General features: G+C 49.6%; 2 protein-coding genes across 2 annotated transcripts; both read right to left on the reverse strand.

The window, feature by feature from the left end:
- Window positions 1-11,215: 11,215 nt before the first annotated feature.
- LOC119355061 lies at window positions 11,216-12,531 on the reverse strand. Its single transcript, XM_037621845.1, has 4 exons — window positions 12,180-12,531; window positions 11,853-11,963; window positions 11,656-11,736; window positions 11,216-11,508 (listed from the first exon to the last, which is right to left on the reverse strand). Exons 1-4 carry the CDS (start codon window positions 12,420-12,422, stop codon window positions 11,434-11,436), a joined length of 510 nt encoding a protein of 169 aa, XP_037477742.1. The 5' UTR covers window positions 12,423-12,531; the 3' UTR covers window positions 11,216-11,433.
- Window positions 12,532-15,989: 3,458 nt separating this feature from the next.
- Window positions 15,990-17,881, reverse strand: LOC119355062 (DNA-binding protein S1FA). The gene is made up of 2 exons (XM_037621846.1): window positions 17,709-17,881; window positions 15,990-16,484 (listed from the first exon to the last, which is right to left on the reverse strand). The coding sequence occupies exons 1-2, from the start codon at window positions 17,733-17,735 to the stop codon at window positions 16,269-16,271; spliced, it is 243 nt and encodes an 80-aa protein (XP_037477743.1). The 5' UTR covers window positions 17,736-17,881; the 3' UTR covers window positions 15,990-16,268.
- Window positions 17,882-18,854: the final 973 nt, after the last annotated feature.

Below are 18,854 nucleotides of genomic sequence, written 5' to 3' on the forward strand. Positions count from 1 at the left end.
GCGGCCTGAACTCGCAAGCGAAGCGAGAGGCCGTTCGAGAGGTAGTCGCAGCACAACGCACCGCCATTCTGTGCATGCAAGAGACCAAGATTGACGAGTGGACGTCGTCCCACATCTGTGACATCGGCGGCCCAATTCTGCGCGGCTGTGCAGGACTGCCCGCTATTGGCACGCGGGGCGGCATCGCCATTCTCTGGAACCAAGACCTGGTAGACGTCGACACCCACGCCATAGGCCAGTTTGCGATCACGGTTAAGGTCTCTGTAGCTAGGCACCCGACCTCTTTCTGGTTAACCACGGTCTATGCCCCGACTGATGATGCGAGCAAAGAGGCCTTCCTCACCGAGATCGCGAATTCTGCCCCGCCTAGCCCCATGGCTCATCAATGGCAATTTCAATCAAATTTATGAGGCTAGGGAGAAGAACAACCTCAACCTCAATAGGAGGCTCATGGGGTGCTTTAGGGCTGCAATAGATAGAGCTGGTCTACGCCAAATCAAATGCAACAACCGCAAGTTCACCTGGAGCAATGAACGTGACATCCCAACCCTAGTGGGCATTGACAAATTCTTCTGCAACGCACTACGGGAAACCTTGTTTCCCCTGGCCATGCTCATGGCAGCCTCCATGGCATGCTCCGACCACTGCCCGCTCCTGCTGTCGGACGCGGTGGGCCCTCATCGGTGTAGGTGCTTCAAGTTCGAGTCTTTCTGGTCGCGTTTCCCACACTTCACTGACACGGTGACAACGGCTTGGGTGCGGCCAGTTGCTCCAACTTGTGCTTTTGCCCGCCTCCACGCTAAGAGCTTGCCCGTACGGCCAAGGACCTCCGCATTTGGAGTCAAACCTCTTCGGCGATGCAAAGTTGTAGTTCCACATTGCCTGCGAGGTCATCTTGCACCTAGATGTGGCCCGGGAAAGGCATCAGCTCTCGCCGGCCGAGAGGGAGCTGCGGAAGGGCCTCAAGCTCAGGCTGTTGGGGCTGGCAGCGATCGAGTGCTGCATGAAGAGGCAGGCCTCAAGACCCACCTGGATGCACTCTGGTGATGCCCCAACCAAGTTCTTCATGGTCAAAATCTGCTCGAGAAGGAGGAAGAATTTCATTCATGCGCTGAAAATCAATGAAACGGTAGCCACGGAGCACAACGACAAAGGAGCAGCCATTCACAACCATTTTGATAACATCCTTGGAGCTACCCAATAGAGATCAACCACGATTAACTAGAGCTAGATTCAAATGCCAACAATCCAAGGCGGTGGGCTTGACAACCCATTTTCAGATGAAGAGGTGTGGGCTTTCAGACCACGCCGGCAGAGAAATCACCCGGGCCGGACGGATTTAGTGGCTTGTTCTTCAGGTCATGCTGGCCGATAATCAAGGAAGACGTAATGCAGGCTTTCAACCAGTTCTACAACCTGTCCAACAGCAATTTTGGCTTGCTCAACTCGGCGATCGTAGCCCTAATCCCCAAGAAAGACGGTGCGAGCGGCATTAGCGACTACCGTCCGATTAGCCTGATTCACTCCATAGCTAAGCTAGTCTCCAAAGTGCTCTCGATTAGGCTAGCTCCTGTGGTTCAAAGCATCATATCGCCAGCCCAGACAGCGTTTCTGAAAACCAGATGCCTGCATGATAGCTTCGTCTACGTCCAAAACTGTGTCAGAGCCCTGCATCGCAGAAAGACGCCGGTTGTCCTCCTCAAGTTAGATATTTCAAGAGCTTTCGACAACGTTTCATGGGAGTATCTGCTTGAGCTCATGCTGGCATTAGGTTTTAGTGCTAGATGACGTGACTGGATTACCCTGCTGCTTGCCACTTCATCGTCTGCCTTCCTCCTCAATGGAATCCCTAGCAAAACAATCCTGCACCGGCGCGGCATACGGCATCGCGACCCCCTGTCGCCGCTTCTCTTCATCCTAGCGATCGATCCCATCCATCACCTGCTCAAAGCTGCAGAACAAGCACTCGACATTACTCCGGTGCCAGGCAGGGAGATCAAATTTAGGGTTAGCTTGTATGCGGATGGCACCATCATATTTGCAAACCCCGTCAAGGAGGAGATTGATCAGCTAATGCCCATGCTCAAGAGCTTCGGCGATGCAACGGGCCTGTAGATAAACAACGCTAAGTCTACGACCACTCCGATATGCTGCGGCGACATCGACCTTAGCACCATTCTTCAGTCTTTTGGGGGGGGCGATTGCGCAATTCCCGATCAGATACTTAGGGCTTCCCCTCACGATTGGCCGGCTTCGACTAGTTCATCTCCAATTCATCCTAGATCGAATTCGGGCTAGACTTGCTGCTGGAAAGGAAAGATGCTCTCCATCGTCGGGCGTAGGGTCCTTGTCAGATGCATTCTCACCGCCCTGCCAACGTTTGCCCTCACGGTGCTCCGCGTTCCCACGAATCTGCTAAAGGAAATCGACAAATCTAGATGTCGCTTCCTTTGGGTCGTGAACAAGAGCTCTCTGGGGGCAGCTGCAAAGTCAACTGTGGGCGGGTCTGCTCCCCGATTGAGCATGGCGGGCTTGGCATCCTAGACCTGACGAAATTCAGTCGCGCCCTATGCCTACGCTGGCTATGGCATGCCTGGAAAAGCCCGGAGCGGCCGTGGGCGGGGACGGAGACACCTTGTGATGCCTTGGATCACGCCCTCTTCAATGCGGCCACAACGGTGACCGTATCATTCTGGCACTCTGCATGGCTAGACTCCACACCACTAAAACTCCCCCTCCCCAACCTTTATAAGCACTCCAGAAGAAATAACAGATCAGTAGCTCAAGCCCTCTCTGAAGATCGCTGGATCTCCGACTTGGCGCACGGGGACACCAGCTCAATCGTCCAGGACATGCTCAATTTGCATAGGCGACTTCATCCACAACAACTTGCTCTTCAGGAGACCAGCCAAGACCAGATCAGATGGAAGATTGCTGCCTCCGGACAGTACAACGCACGATCGGCCTACTACGCTCAGTTTTAGGGCTCAGCGCAAACTCAGTTTCGCGCGCTGATCAGGGACACTTGGGCTCCTAGGAAACTGAAGATCTTCCCCTGGCTGCTTCACCAAGATCGTCTCTGGTGCAACGATAGGTTGCAGCGAAGAGGGTGGACCAACAGCTATTTCTGCCAGCTTTGCCTTCGCAACCTAGAAAGCTCCGAGCACCTGTTCTGGCACTGCCACTTCGCGGCCACGACCTGGACTGCTCTATCTACCTGGCAGTGCTGCCACGGTCTGGGTCAGGCGACTTGGATCCGCAGCCCCAACTCACTGGACAAGATTGAAGCCATGATCGAAGCTACGCCGGCAAAAACCAGGAAAGCAGTCAAGGCACTTGCGATGCTTGCCGTGTGGGAGATCTGGCAGGAGAGGGATCGCTGCACTTTCAGGGCAAAAGAGGCCAATGTGGCCGATGTACTACTAGCAATCGGGAGAGGCCTAAACCTCTGGCAACAAGGCGGCGTCAAGTTCATCCAGAGCCCCTTCGGGGACCCCCAGGAGAATAGGCTAGTGGTTTGTGCCAAGGGCACTTTGTTTTCTCTCCATTCTTCTTCCTTCTCCCCTTGATCTTCAGATCCTCGCCTTGTCACTTTTGTCATCTGCTCCCTGCTTAATATCAATGAAACACCAGCCTTTGCTGGTCCTTCAAAAAAAAGCACACACTCCTACACGAATCAGTTTCGTGGTTTCTGGTTGTACTCCATCCAGCCATGTCCCAAATAACGTGTGGATGGTATTCGAAGGAGTAATGTTAAAAGCTATGTGCACAGACCGCCATAAAATTTTTTCCATTGGGCAATCGAGAAAGATGCGTTTGACAGACTCATCATGATCGCAGAAACTACATCTCCGCGATCTTGTCCAGTTACGCTTAGCCAAATTGTTCTTAGTTAGAATGACTTGCTCGTGAACAAACAACATAAATACTTTAATTTTTAAGGGCACTTTGACTTTCCAGATATGCAAAGATCATTATTCTTTTTTCTAGAGGCATCATTGCTCTACATGGACCTCCATTTATATTATTAAAATAAATTTAGATAGTTTGTATTTAGGAGTGTCACGCTTGTATCGTCTACCTGAAAATAACAAATAGCATGATACTACGGCATCCGAGCTAAAGAATATAATGAAGGATTGAGTGCATGTCACACAATCGTTTGTTTTATGTGCCTTCTACAAATATCCCCTACAACACGCCGGATGTCACCTAGTTTTCAAAATGTCTTGTATCCTCGAAAGTTTTAAACATAAATACATGGTCTTTTCCTTGAAGAAGTCATACTATCTCTATTGCATGTGATGGCTGAACAATCCACGTTCTTTTTGCCGTGTCACCTATAATTAGGAGCACTATATAGACAGCTGACAACATTATATCGACTTATTATACACGGCCGTGTACGTACGTATGCTAATACGGTTGCAGGTCAATTTCGGCTATCACTTTCGAGCTTTAATCCACCTGCTCCGCGAAGATAGTTGTTGAAGACGGGGCATGCATACGTTTTTTCTAAATAAAAAAAATCAAAGCTTCCATTAACCAAACAGCTCAGCCACATCGCTGGCTACCAGACAGTGCACTAAGCCAGGGGCTTGGTCCGGCCAAAAGGCTGGGGACACAAGATCTGCATCTGCACCACACGCCGCTAACGTGTCCGCAAGGCAGAATATGAACCCAACCTGGGTGAAATTCAAACTAGCAAAGAACCTAATTTCCTTGATCAGGGTCCCATCAGCAGAGAGATCAAACTCATTTGTCTAAGGGCCTCCACCAGATTGAGCGAATCCATGTGGATCTAAACCTTAGTCATTCCCCAGCCTTGAGCTGCATGAAGGCTATGAAGACAAACAATAGCTTCAGGCCGGAGAGGATCCAGTACGTACTGCAATGGCCCGGCTCCTGCTCCCCGTCCACATTGATCCGTGGCATATCCTGGTTGGGAGCCGGCCTCGGGATCGTACTGAAACTTGACTTGCCGCTCGCTGCAGGGACATGTAACAGGAAATCGCTGACCATCAATTGCGCCCTTTTCACCACAGCTCCTGTGGCATGTCGCTACTCTCCAGCGTTCTTCTTGTTCCTGGCATGCCATCCCACCATACCCATAGCATCGTAATACACGGGAGTCTTTTTTCATCAGGTTGTTTCAGGACTGCATCTATGAACTCTCTTTGGAGCCACCACAACTAAGAAACTTATCCCTCTGTTCCCAACTGCAGTTCTCTCCAGATGGGTCTGACCGCTTTACACTTGAGAAACAAATGGTCTGCGTCTTCATTTAGGGCGTGTTTGGTTGCCTGCATGAGGCTCGGCCTGCCTCGCGCAGGACGCAAAACAGGTCGATTGGTTGTCTGCTTTTACTGTTCGGTCTGCATGGCACAAACCTTAAAGCACTCCTGGGCCTGGCTCCCTGGGAACGTTTGAATCGGCAGTTTTTCTAGGGCCAGGCCCGAGCGGTGCACGTGGGCGTCGCGGCTGCATGCGTGCGGCCACGCTCGAGAAGCCGCGTTGCTTCCCGAAGCGCCGGCAGTTATTAACCTCACCACCCCTCACCGCTCCTTTCCCCACTCTCCTAACTCTCACCGGCGGTGGCGGATCGGAGGAAAGCAAGAAGACCATCGGACTCCATCACTGGCGAGCGGATCATCACCTAGCCCGCGGCAATGGCGGTAAGCACTTCTTTGTTCGTCATGCACTAGTATTTCACGTTCGATCCGGCAATAGATTCGATCCACAACGGAGAGGGGAATGGGGAATAGAGGTAGATAAGCATGACAGTTCATACTTAGTTCATACGAGTTCATACTAGTTCATGCAAGGTCGGAATAGAGGTATATGCGGATGCAGTAGAAGGGGGATTGGGGGTACAGAATAGACACCGGCTAACCGCGGCGGCCGTCACCGGCGTGCGGAGCGGCGGGTCGAGTGGCTGGCCTTCATCTTCTTGTCCATCATCGTGCGGAGCGGCGGGTCGTCATCGCTGTTGGAGGAGTCGAGGTCGATCTGCCACGTATGACGGCCTGGCTCCGGCGCCCTCACTGGCATCTGCACCGGTTCTTCCTCCTCCTTAGGCTCCCCACCGATGACCGTCGGCGGCACGGTTGTCGTCTCCCAGTACACTGCAGCACGGCGATCATTAGGAGCCCAGTAGTTCTTGTTCTTGGACCACTTCTTCCTCTGTTTAGTGTCGTCGGAGATGCCCTGATTCATGGCCCAGCGAATGATGTTGTCTGTCATTGCGCCCTTCGCTGGGTCTGGAATCAGCGTCTTCAGCTCTTATGCAGTGGCCCTCATGAGCACTGCATTAGATTCCTTCTGCATGTCAGGCATGGAGCCGAAGTTCGAGCACACCTCCATTGTTCTTAAACTTGGTGCGGTCACCAGGCGACCACCTGAGGAAGAAGGCCCTCCAGCCAATACCCCAAGGAAAGGGGTTGGCGTTGGAGCTGGAGTTAGAGCTCATGGTGATGGAGAGGAGGAAGGTAGATAGTGAGAGAAGAGGGGGTGGGTAAGTAGTGGTGGGCAGAGTGAGTAAATATAGGCACGATGGAGAGGAGAAAGAGTGACAGTCATGCCGTTTTAACTACACGCTCTTCAATAAGCCATGAACTCTGTGTTGTGACTGACTTAATAAATTATGTGCAGATCAAGGAGAGCAATGAGATGGGCACAGTGGTGCTCCCGGACATTGACAACAAGGGCAAGCAGCCCGTTCATCCAATACCCGAGGTTGTGCTGCCGCCCACTTCCGAGGAAGAACCAAAGACGCCCGAGGTTGGCAACGACGAGCGCATGGAGGAGCCCCCCAGCAACAATCACCGCAACTACAACCACTACTATGAGGAGGATGACCCAACTCACTTTTGCAAGGTCATCCTTGCACCGATGCTTGAGTGCATCCCCATGCCACTGGACTTCACCAAGCACTTCGTCGCGGTGCCGACGGATTTCAAGCTCAGGAACAACACCGGCTGCTCCTGGAAGGTGACGGTGAAGCTGATGAATGGCAAGGTGACCCAGGATCAGGGTTGGGCCACCTATGCAGCCGTTCGTCAGATCAAGATCGGCTACATGGTGACATTCAAGCTCCTCACTCCCGACACCCTCAAGGTCGTCATCTTCGATGACGATGGCATTGAGGTCGTCAACAAGTGCAGGAAGCACGACGAAGCCTTCGCCGCCAAGGACTAGGGCCGGGGCACCTCCTTCCTAAGTACTATCGAGTCTGCTTTGAACTGTTTATAGTTTATGCGTTGAACTGTTATGAAGTGTGATACTGCTTATCTGAATTATGCTGTTAAGTAGTTGATGCTCTGTTTATACTCTGCTCTGCTTATGATGTGTTCTACATGGTTGTGCCGAAGTGTGTTGGTAACCTCACCAACTAGCCAAAGAGGTTACCACACACCATGTGTTGTATACAGCCAAACACCATGCCTTGGGTTTGTCCACTAACATGCAGGCAACCAAACATCAGGAAGTGTGGTCCAGCCCATACAGGCAAGAGGGCATGCAGGCAACCAAACAACTTGCAGATGGTGCATTTTGAAGCTACATTTGCATAGCCAGACTGAGTTGAGAAGGCTATGCAATGCAGCTACTGTTCACTACTGCAACCAAACACGCCCTTAACCGAGAACACATCGGACAGACACGAGTATCTATCTCCATCCCTCTCCTTTTGTTTTTGTTTTTGAAAAAGAGGTTAAACCCCTTGCCTTTGCATCAATCGATGCATGCAGTCATCTTTTATTAATTATTCAACCAAAAATGCTAGACATACAAACAAATACATGAGTTTACAAACTCTTTTCATCTACTAACCAATCACAAACTTGCTCCCCCCTGATTTTCAGGAGGGGTGGGCCGCCTCCCCACGTATTGACCAATCAAGTTAACTCTCTTTGTAAAATCCTGTAACTCATTTGTACGTGTAGCATTACTTTTATTTAACAAAGGTCTGACAAGAATATACATCAATCCATCATCACGCACACCTACAAACTTGATAATGTGAAGTGCTCTCACTCTCCATATCTAAAATCGGTGTCATCGTTGATCCATCCATGTAACAAATCAGAACCAACAGCCGTTGCAGCAGACCTAAAGCACACATCATATACACACGTTTTAGAAGACGCCATCCCCATCTGACCACTAACCCATCTCCAGAAGAGAGATTCGCATCATCCTTGCCAGTCTGGACATCCTCGACACCATCACGGCGCCCAACGACTCCACCGCCCTACGCTCGTCCGTCCAAACGCGAAGACTCTGGAAGATCTGTCGTGCGTAGCACCTGCCAACCAGGCATGACTCCGCGTAGCACCTGTCGGTCAGGCATGACTTGACAGCTCCACCGAAACTCCGTGCAAGACGAAGCCACTCCACCTCCTGCCTATGTCTTCGAGCGCTGCTCCATGAACGATGCTCCCAATAGAGTAACGACACCGCAGTACCGTCATCGTCCCATCTGGAAGACCAGATCCTAGGGTTTCCCCCGAAGCAGCACGAGTGGGTCGACAACAGTTACACGATGATGCCTTCAACAAGGTAAGGGCGCAAAACACCGCCATTGGCTCGGTTTTCACCGGTAACTATGTCTCCCCAACTCGCAGCCGGGACTAGATGATGGATCTTGAGATCCGACCACCCAGCCTCAGGCCGACCACCTCCGGCGAAGGAGGTGGCCACCACCGCCACGCCTAGGGCCAGAGCCCCCAACGTCCTTGTGTTGCGGGTCGAGCCCAGTGACGGCAATGCTGTTGACGGGACAGGGATGGTACACGACAGCAGCTTGTGCGGCCCGCCGAAACCCATCTGAGATCAGATCAGGCGCCCAAGCCGCCGTCGCTGGACCCGTCGCCGTACGCCGCCGCCTGCATGCCGAAACTGGCCGCCGCCGCCCTGCGCCACTGTCGTATGTCCGGCCGGCGTGGACCGCTGCCCCCCTGACCGGATCTGGCCAAGGAGAAGCGTCGCCGCCATCGCTGCGGCGCACAGGCTTTGCCTGCGAGCCCCCGGCGGCGGCGGCGGTAAGGGAGATGGCATTGAAGAGGACCGGAGGAAGGGGTGAGGGCGCTCCAATGTGGCGTGGCGGCACCTCAAGGGAGCGGGAGCCTGGGAGGTCCTGATCTACAATGGAGATCTAGTTTTCCTTGTTCTGGGGCTTTCAATGCTCCAGACGTTGATGCAATGCATAAACGGACCCGACTTCAACCAATGCTTTTCGCTAACAGTTTTGTTTTTGGTCCAGTACGGCGCGCCAACTGTTAACTGGCTTATTAGACTGGCTGATGCCAGATCGATCACCATTACTGCCCTCATCTGCTTCTACGGTACTACTGTTTCAAGTGCAACAGGCAGCACACACATCAACTTTGCATTGTACTGAACCTGAAGCAAGGACATGGTGCTTGTCGATGCAGATTGCGTTGGGAGGTGTCGGGCCGATGTGTGGCTCGAAGTCAAGGGGGGGCGTCGCTCGTGACCAGCCCTCCTGGCCTGCGCTCATCCTCGCGTGCGCGCGTATGAGCACGCCCGTTGCCGCATCAGCGTGTGCGGCCGCCTACCCATCGCTGGCCGGAGCTTAAGGTCGGTGCAGATGTACCCTTGGTGCCGAATACGTTGTGTCCGCCGCATGTGGATGTAGTCGATGAAGCCGGTTAGATCAGATCGGAGCGCCCCACTCCGGAGTTGGCTCGTTGTGCAACGAGAGGATGATCGATTTGCCCGACCTGTCTCTTGGCAGCGGCGGTCACGTGCGAGATCGGCGGCGCTGCCGCCTGCACCGCTTCTGTTGGATTTTCTTCACCGAAATTTGAGGGTTGGCGAGTTTATTTGGTGGCTAAAGAAATCTATCTAACCTAATCTACCAAGGGAATCGATCTACTGATGATGAACTCGAAAATTGGATCTAAAGCTACGAGACCGATCTAATCTTTGGTTGATCGGGTGCCGCGCCCCCGGGGAGAGGAGATTAATCTCCCCGGGGACGGCGCGCTGCGGAAGTGTTGGAAGGAACCTAGGATCGGTGTCGTGAGACTAACCGCTCTGATACCATGTGGAAAATATGAAACCCTAGAATCATGTGTTGTATTGATCTGACCCAGATGTGGGATATATATAGAGTACAATATGAAGGGTAGAGACTTGGAGTACAAGACAAATTACATGTGGTTTAAACTAATTCTATCTTTATCTTCTTATCTCTAACTTAAACCCAATTATATTTCTAACAACCAGCACCATTTTGCAGAGAGCGGAGTGAAGAGATGTGTGACATGACACGGACTGACGATCCGGTGGACATACAACAAGTACTCACCTTCACCTAAGCATGCACGTACCATAATTGAACAGCTTAATGGCGTGATGGCTGGAGCCACAAGTACTCGTACTACGTGACATTATTCGCCTATTCGGTGATGTAATGGCACCATACCTTAACATACCATACCAGCTGGTCCATACTCATCAGTCCATGCATGCTCCGGGACGGCGAGCATGGAGCCAGCCAAAAGATGGCTTCATGGCTTGGGCCTTTGCGTGCACTAATCACCTGGGGTTCATGTGGCCTGTCTCCTCGACAGCATATCTATATGTATCAGCATCATGAGTCATGGCTACCCCTCCATCTCACTCACTAGCTAACTCAGGGACCAGCTAGCCACCTGCATTGCAGTCTTCTACCAAGAAGCAAGCGCTCATCATTCCCTTTCCTGGAGCTTAATTAAATGTTACCTAGGTCAATCCGACGAAGTTTTGCAGCTAAACGTGACGTTTTAACCTCCCGGTTAGTAGCCGCTACCGCTAGCCACCCACCAGTTCGTTATGGGTGTCAGTGAGGTGGTTGCTCACCAGCAGGATGATCGGTTCTCAATTCTCATGGTGTGATCGACAGTGCTGACCTGCTCACCTTTCGAATCGGAAACTGCAAGAGCACCCTTTTTGGGACAGTACTAGGTGGGCTACTTAAGCACTAACGGAAGAATCAATGTGGCACCTCCCCTTGGCCTCTCTCTAGCGATATTAATTAGCTGCAGCTAACAACGACAACAATGGATGAACCATCAACATTGGTCAAGAATGAATCAACACACACGACACCAATTCCAGCGATGTTCACCCTCTTTTTGTCGGTCTTGTTCCTTGGTCCCTTTCGTTTAAATACGTCAGTTTTACTCGACAACGACAGTGCAACAAGAGATGGACTCAAACCCGGTCGTCAATCACAAGGAAGCAAGCAAGAAGACAGGCGAAAATTAAAGAAGAATTGCTCACGACATGGTGTGAGTTACAAGCTGACGCGTACAGATCACATACATGCAACAAGGACATGCCACAAATTCATGGGATGGACGGAGATTGCACATCGAAATTAAGCTCTCAGGGGTGGTAATTAACATTAAGCTGGTATCATTACGTCTAATAGAGTGAATCAACTGTCTTGTTGAGCTCTTCAAGCTTCTTCATCCTCATCCTCTCGCTTTCGCTCACCAGCTGCACATGAAGAGCCGAGTAAAGTGGTCAGTACTAATAATGTGGAAGCTGATATATTTAATACTTGTCGCTGGGGGAACCAGAGGGAGTAATTAAGAAGAAGACGAGGTGATGCATGCATGATGCATGATGTTGAGGTCAGGTCACCTCTATTAGCCTGTTGACAAGTATGGCCTTCTCCTTGCTCTTCTCGTTGTACGCCTCGAGAATCTCTTTGTATTCTTTCTCCTGTTTTGTTCGTTTTCCCAATTCAAGAACAATAGAATCCACATGTCAATACATATAATGAATGCAGTGAAGGTAAGTAGAATTCCTAGCTATCACGTCCAGGAAGTCCTTGTCACCTTCTTGACGCAGCTCTTGCTGAGAGGCTTGAGCTGGCGGTTGACGGTGTCGATCCGCCGCTGTATTGATTCCACCTCCTTCCTCGTAGGATCGGCCATCCCTTCCAGCTCCTATAGAAAACAAACACAAAACAAAACAAAGCTATATCATTTTTCTTGTTACAGAGTTATTAGTTCCCCGACTGGGCTGAACAAACTGATCATGCATGTTGGTACTGTACTAGTATACGTCATTTTGGGTCTCCTAGTTAATGCCATGAAGCGATCGGCCGTTAGTACTACTTACACTTGGCTAGTAGTATTACTAACCGAAGAAGAGTAGTTTACCTGTCGTATGAATGCTAGGCGCTTGGACTCCTCCTCGACGCGGCCGAGCTGCGCGAAGACCTTGTCCCTGACCTCCATCTTCTTCCTCTCGATCTGCTCCTCCTTGGCCTTGAACACCGAGAGCGCCGACCTGGACGACCCCTCCCCCTCCGACGCCTCCTCGCTGCCGCTGGACAGCGACGACGGGTGCTTCACCCGCAGCACCATCTGCATCGGCGCCTGCTGCTCCACCTCCCCCTGCATCCTTCCTTCCTTCCTAGGTATGGATGGATGGATCGGCACCCCTCGCTCGACGCACGTAACGTAATCAATCGACTCCTCAGTTGCTACTAGTTGGCGTAGTATTCTCTCTTCCTCTTGGCTCCCGGCCACTTATATCACCAACCGGCGGCGAGTCCTTGTCGCTTTTCGCCGTCGCATGCTTATCGTCTACGCAACAGGCAGGCTGCAACATGACCGCGGAACTAGTAATGCGATCGATCCTGCTGTACAGTATAAAAGGGGAAGTGAGGTGAAACGGCTGCGTCGCACAATGCAATGCAATGCAAGGGGGCCCGGCCGGGAAACAAAACAAAACAAAAGCGGAGGTGATTCAAATCAAAGGACGGAAGCATGCATCATTTCAGTGGTTTGCATGCATGTGGCCGGGTGATCTCGTACGTGCGCCGAACCAACCAACGATCGCTTTAGACAGAAGAGAAACCATGTCGATCGTATATTCGTATTGTATTGCTACTATCTGCCCTGCACCTGTAGTTGGCGTTAGGTGAGCTGCCATGCCGTCTTGGCTGGCTGGCTGGGGTCGAGTGCAAGTAACTCTTCCTCTCGACCGCTCGCTCTCGACAGGGATCGGACTGTGCAGCTCGATCAGTGCAGTGCGGGGGAAGTGATTCTGGTGAGCCGGCGCATGCATGTCTCCTTGTGCATATCTTTCTTTCTTTCTTTCTTTCTTTCTTAGGTACCACCACTTGCACTTGGGCGCAGCTTATTTTGAGTTGAGTGGCTAAGCTATAGTGCTAGAAAGGCGTTGCGGCAGCTGGGGAGTAGGAAGACGATGGAGGGGGACAAGCCGTCTGCAACGCGAGGCTTGGATTGGAAGACACACAAATACTGTGGTGTGGACGTGGTGGATGCGTGTTGTCGTCCGTCAGCCACTACAGTGGTCACTAGCTGGAGTGGAAGGCAACATGCTAGCTAGCAGATGCTCTGGGACAACAAGGTCGGTTTTTCTTGTTGAGTTGGTTGCGCTCCTTCAGCTGCAGAGCTGATCGATGGGTGTAAGTGAGAGTGAGACGGACGGGGAAGGAAGGAAGGTGGCCGCTCTCATCTTTTCATCAAACAGTCCGAGGGGAAGAGGGGGAAAGGAGACAAGCCGGAGCAGATTTTTCAACCAGTGCGAGATGTCTCTCTCTCTCTCTCTCTTTTTTGAAACAAGGCAAAAGTCTTGCATTTCATTGATTAAAGGAGAAAGTTTAGACAGAAACCGCAAAGCGGCGAAGAAAAGGACTACTCTCGCAGCATTACAACACCCAAATGTTTCGCTCCAGCCAAAGCCCAAAGCAACACCTCCTGCTTGATTTTGTTGATGATGACCATGCAAGGGGTCGCCGAGTTGCGGAAGACTCTAGCATTGCGCTCCAACCAAACCTCCCAAGAGATGAGCATCGTGAGGGAGGCAAGCGCCTTGGGCGAGCCGAGACGGATCTGAAGGTTATCATTCCACCAGTCTCTGGCCGAAGCCCTCGTCGCCCAAGTAGACATGGTGATGTGATGCATCCCGAGCCATGGGAGGACGTCATTCCAAATGCGTATGGTGTAGTGGCACTGGAAGAGAAGATGAGCTGCCCTTTCTTGGGTTTGCATGCAAAGAGGGCATAGACCGTAATTAGGTCAACCGCGGCGGCTCAAGTGGTCTGAAGTCCAAATCCTATCTTGAAGAACAAGCCAAGCAAAAAACTTGCATCGAGGGGGCACCCACACCGTCCACACAGAATGGACAAGGTCCGAGGTGGCGAGGCCTTCAAATTGAGCCTTGTAGGCCGAGGATGCAGAATATGCCCCATCTTTGGTGAACTTCCATATAATAGGGTCTTCAACGTCGTCATCAAGAGCCACCGTTATTAGTTTGTGCTAAAGGTTAGCAAACTGTTGGATGTGTTCAAAGGAGAGGCCATTTGAGCTGTCAATATTCGCAATCCACTGGTTGTTGGCCATAGCTTGCTGAACCGAGGAGTTTTTCTTGCGAGAGAGATCGTAGAGACAGGGAGCGATGTCATGAGGGCACAATCCTCCTAGCCAAGATGAAGTCCAGAACCTCATTGTCCTTCCGTTTCCCACGGTGACCGTGGTGGTTGCCGCAAAGAAATGACGGTCGTCTTCCGTGCACGGCACTCTCATGCCAATCCATGGTTTGCTCTTATCTTTCCACTCAAACCATAACCATCGAACTCTCAGGGCCTTAGCAAATTTGTTCAGATTGAGCACCCCCAAGCCACCCTTATTCTTTTTTTTTGAGGAAAGCCACCCTTATTCTTTGGTTTGCAAACGAGGTCCCAGTTTACCTTGCATTTCCCTCCAGAAACCTTGTTCGTGCCCGCCCAAAGATATGCACGGCGGATGCTATCAATTTTCTGAAGGACCTCCACTGGGATGTCAAGAGGAGTGAGATGATATATTGCGATGGTTGTTAGGACAGCCTTGACAAGAACCGTTCGGCATGCAGCAGCCACATGCCTTCCTTGCCAAGGGGGAAGCTTGCCCGTGATCTTATCTTCAAGATGCTGGAAATGGATTCTCTTGAGACGCTTAACAGACAGAGGAAGGCCAAGATAACGCATTGGAAATGATGAACGAACCGCCGGGAAAGCATGAAGAACGTTGTCCAGATTGATACCATCACATCAAATAGGAGCAACAAGACTTTTAGCACAGTTGTTGATAAGACCGGTCGCATCTCCAAATGAAGCCAGGGTGCGAGATGTCTCTGGTGTATGCATATGTAGTTAACCATGAGCATGATAAATCCTGCCCGCCTATAGTACCATTTTCATGTATCAGCTGACATTTGGTAGGAATTTTTGTATTGAGCCTAGGCTAATGTTTATTTTACTTTGAAATTTGAAGGATAGAAACCGATCCTATATAGTAGAAATAGGATTCCGTTTCTATGAACCAAAAAGCTCTAAGAAAAAAAAATCTATAAAAATCCTATCCGATAGAATTCCTATGAAATTCCTCTAAACAAAACCAAAGGAGACCTGATCTACGAAACCGTGGTATGAGCTGGCTCAGTTGAAGAGTCAAACTGTATACGGTATGAGTTGACATCATTGCCTTTAGTCCATGTACAAGGCTAATTAGAGCCAATCATCTCTTTGGCACCTCCGTGTCATCTAGTAGGTCCACTTCAGCAAAGACGACGGGGTCGTCATAGAAACATTATGATCGTCATCAAAACAAGGCTGTGCGGACCGAACAGTTTGTAAAGCTCATGCTTCGAATTTGAGGCGCGCCAATGGAGTTTGTATTATGAGCACTTCATAGGTTGAGAGGACTCGTGGGGTACATACAAGGGGATTACCTGTTTTGCATTCAACACAAGAAATACCTCTTCATCTCCCATATAACAAAGCAAAACCCGAAGCCTTGCAGACAAGTCAAATAATCCAGGACATTCAATTTTGCACAGGCCATAAAAGTGATCAACATACTATTTTAATTTGGCAGACTGATGAAGTATCTTTGGCAGCATGAAATTTTGAAAACTTCTTAAAAAACCCGAGAGACACCAAACCACAATGCAACACAACATACCAAACTGCAAACGGCAACACAGGTTTCGCAAGTTTGCCACAGATGATCCCCAGCAAAGTTTTAAATTTATAAAAACTATAACCAGGAGCAGCTCAATTCAGACTAAGGTTTATCAGTTCGCTTAAATAAGGTGTCCAATACCGACGATGTACCACTCAAGACAAGGTTTCTACATAAACAGTAGCTCAACACCGCAGCTCCAGCTGGTATATATTTTTTATCAGGTAAAGAGGAGCCCAGAATAAAGCAATCGACACGCGAAATCGATGGATCTCTTCACTCCCCTGGTGCAGAAACCCCTTGCTTCAGCTTTTCCCTCTTGAGCTTCTTCTTGGAGACTGGCTTCTTCTTCTTCGGAGGGAGCGTCTTCTGCGCATACAGGTACAGCGCATAGTTCCCAACAAAGAAAAGCAGCAGGGTGGTAGCAACCACAAGCAGGACTATCATTCCAGGGTTCAGGCCCTTGTTCACCTCTTCGATGATTACATTGTTCTGAAGATAAAGAGATGATCTATCAGAAGCTATAACATACATACTTATGTGAAAACAAAACAAACGTAAGTGCATAGAGCTTGCATGGATAACACCTTACTAGGTTAGCAAGAAAAAGTCACATACTTCACAGTTTCGCATGCTCAGATTATCAATGATCGTTCCCTATATATAATAATAGACACTTCTAATACAGAGCTGTTGTATGCAGTCACGAGTTTGACAACAGCACAAACTGAAGCTTAATTTCAATAGATTAGTAACCCTGAAGTTTCATATATTTGCATGTTTCTACACTCACAGCAGAGACTATTTTAGGAATACAAGAAGTCACAGCTAAAGTGAAGTGAAACAGGATTGGTAAAGCTAAGTGGTCAAAGTGAGAGATGCAGGTTCGCTGGCACAAGGATGCACAGGGACATCCAGAACATCTATCTTGCAGTGTCTGAAACTACACATTCATTTAAAACAACAAAGCAATGCATGCCAACAGTCAATTTCAGTGGATTCGTTAGATAGAAAAATACTCAAAACAGTGAGTTTAGGATGTCGAATTAATCACAGAACAACAACTAGTCACTAAATGATTTACCTTTCGCAGGCAGATAAGTGTAAAACTAAGCATCATTTCAAAAACTTGTAAAACACATGGTATAAACAGTTACACTAAACTATCCTCAGGTAGTCGTGACATAAGCCAGGTAAGGGGGTGCGCCACAAATTAAACAATGAAAACAAATTGGATCATCTATAGAATACTTGAACAGATTAAAATTCACTACTCAGAGCAGTAAACAGTCGCCGAACTTGGCAAGTGAAAAAACAAATCTTTTGAAACAATTCAGCATTTTGCAATCGTTTTTTCTATTGTGAAGAACCATGATATGTTGTTACAATTACCACCGAGAAGACATAAGATGATTGCATTAGTTATTATGCAGATCTAACTATCTACCCACAGAAATACGTATGATGCGCAATGGTCGGCGACGATGCCGGCCACCGCGCGTTTCTACTCGCTACGCAAGCCCCACGGTGACCAAGTAAGCACCGTCGTTTCACCCGCCGGCGCGGGGAGGTGAATGGCAGATCTGGGTGGCTAGGGGCAAGGCAGATCTGCAAACAACTCATCTCGCTCTCTCACATCTATATAAGCTGCGCACAAAGAAGAGCGATCTTGAAACAACGCAGTGAAGAAGAAAGAAGTGGCGGAAAATTCCTTACCGCTGACTCCGCGAACTTCTCCGCCATGGCGGCCACGAGATCTGGACCAGGCACCGCGCCCTCCTCGCCTTCTGAACCGAGAGATTGGATGGATTAGGCCAGGGGCGAGTAGGAGATAAGCACTGGAGTTCTTCGAGGAGGATGGTTCGTAAGATCTGTGGGTTCCAGAAAAAACTCACCTTTGCGAGCAGCTGGGACCTTTCTTTCTGCGGCCTTCTTACGAACTCCCCCCTTTTGTTTGCCCGTATTGACGTCCTCCTCGCGTGGGTCGTATGGGTTGGTTTGTTTGGAAGTTTCTACGCCACGTCAATTGCTTCGCCTTTCTTATCTTGTTTGGACCGTGACAAAATTCTGCTGTTAAGTTTGTTGCCACCACCCGTGTGCTAAACGTGATCGTGGGCAGCCCGGCCCAAAAAAACTGGGTCGGGCTCGAGCTTCATTTTGCAGCCCGAAAAAACATTCGGGCCAGGCTTCCACGTGTCCGCAAAACAAAAACTTCAGGTTCATTTTTTAGTAGAGCAACTAGTTAAGGGGTACCAAAAATAAAATTACTTAAGGGGTACCGCTTGGGGAGCCCCTCAAGAGTCACTTTGGTGAGTTGAGAGTGCCTCAAGTGGTCCGTCCAGCTACCGTCACGTATCGTGTGCTGGAAGCTTCCTCAGGATTTTGTTTATTTATTTTTCGCGTTTTTAGGTTTTAGATGGGTTTTTTGTCTTTTCATTTTCTCCTGGTTTTTTGTGCCATTTCTATTTTTTTCTTTCACGAAAAGTACAAATTTACTTCTTGTGAAGACACATATTTGTTACCGCGAGAAGCATAGTTGTGCCTCTTAAAAGGAAAAAATAAATTTTTTTTATTTCACGAGAAGCACAGTTGTGCCTCTCGTGAAAGAAAAAAAATTGACTTTCACAAGAGGCGCGGGTTTGCGGTTTTTTACGCTCACGTGAAACACAGATTTGCTTCTCATGAAGGCACAGATTTGCTTTCGCATGAAGCACAGTTGTGCCCCTGGCAAAGAAAAAATGTTTTTTGTTTTGCATTGTGAAGGCACATATTTGTTTGTGCGAGAAGCATAGTTGTGCCTCTTAAAAAGGGAAAAACGTGTTTTCGACTCGGGTTTTTTCTTTCAGATTTTTCCTTTTTTTC

The sequence above is a fragment of the Triticum dicoccoides genome, chromosome 2A, assembly GCF_002162155.2.
Source record: "Triticum dicoccoides isolate Atlit2015 ecotype Zavitan chromosome 2A, WEW_v2.0, whole genome shotgun sequence".
NCBI lineage: Eukaryota > Viridiplantae > Streptophyta > Magnoliopsida > Poales > Poaceae > Triticum > Triticum dicoccoides.

What these genes read in the sequence shown, in the direction of transcription:
- LOC119355061 (XM_037621845.1), bottom strand. Translation starts at nt 12,422, where the DNA reads ATGCAGGGGGAGGTGGAGCAGCAGGCGCCGATGCAGATGGTGCTGCGG. An exon ending in GCAAGAGCTGCGTCAAGAAG is followed by an intron (nt 11,737 to 11,852) that starts GTGACAAGGACT and finishes CGAACAAAACAG; the next exon opens with GAGAAAGAATACAAAGAGAT. An exon ending in TTGTCAACAGGCTAATAGAG is followed by an intron (nt 11,509 to 11,655) that starts GTGACCTGACCT and finishes CTTCATGTGCAG; the next exon opens with CTGGTGAGCGAAAGCGAGAG.
- LOC119355062 (XM_037621846.1), bottom strand. Translation starts at nt 17,735, where the DNA reads ATGGCGGAGAAGTTCGCGGAGTCAGCG. An exon ending in AGAAGTTCGCGGAGTCAGCG is followed by an intron (nt 16,485 to 17,708) that starts GTAAGGAATTTT and finishes CTTTATCTTCAG; the next exon opens with AACAATGTAATCATCGAAGA.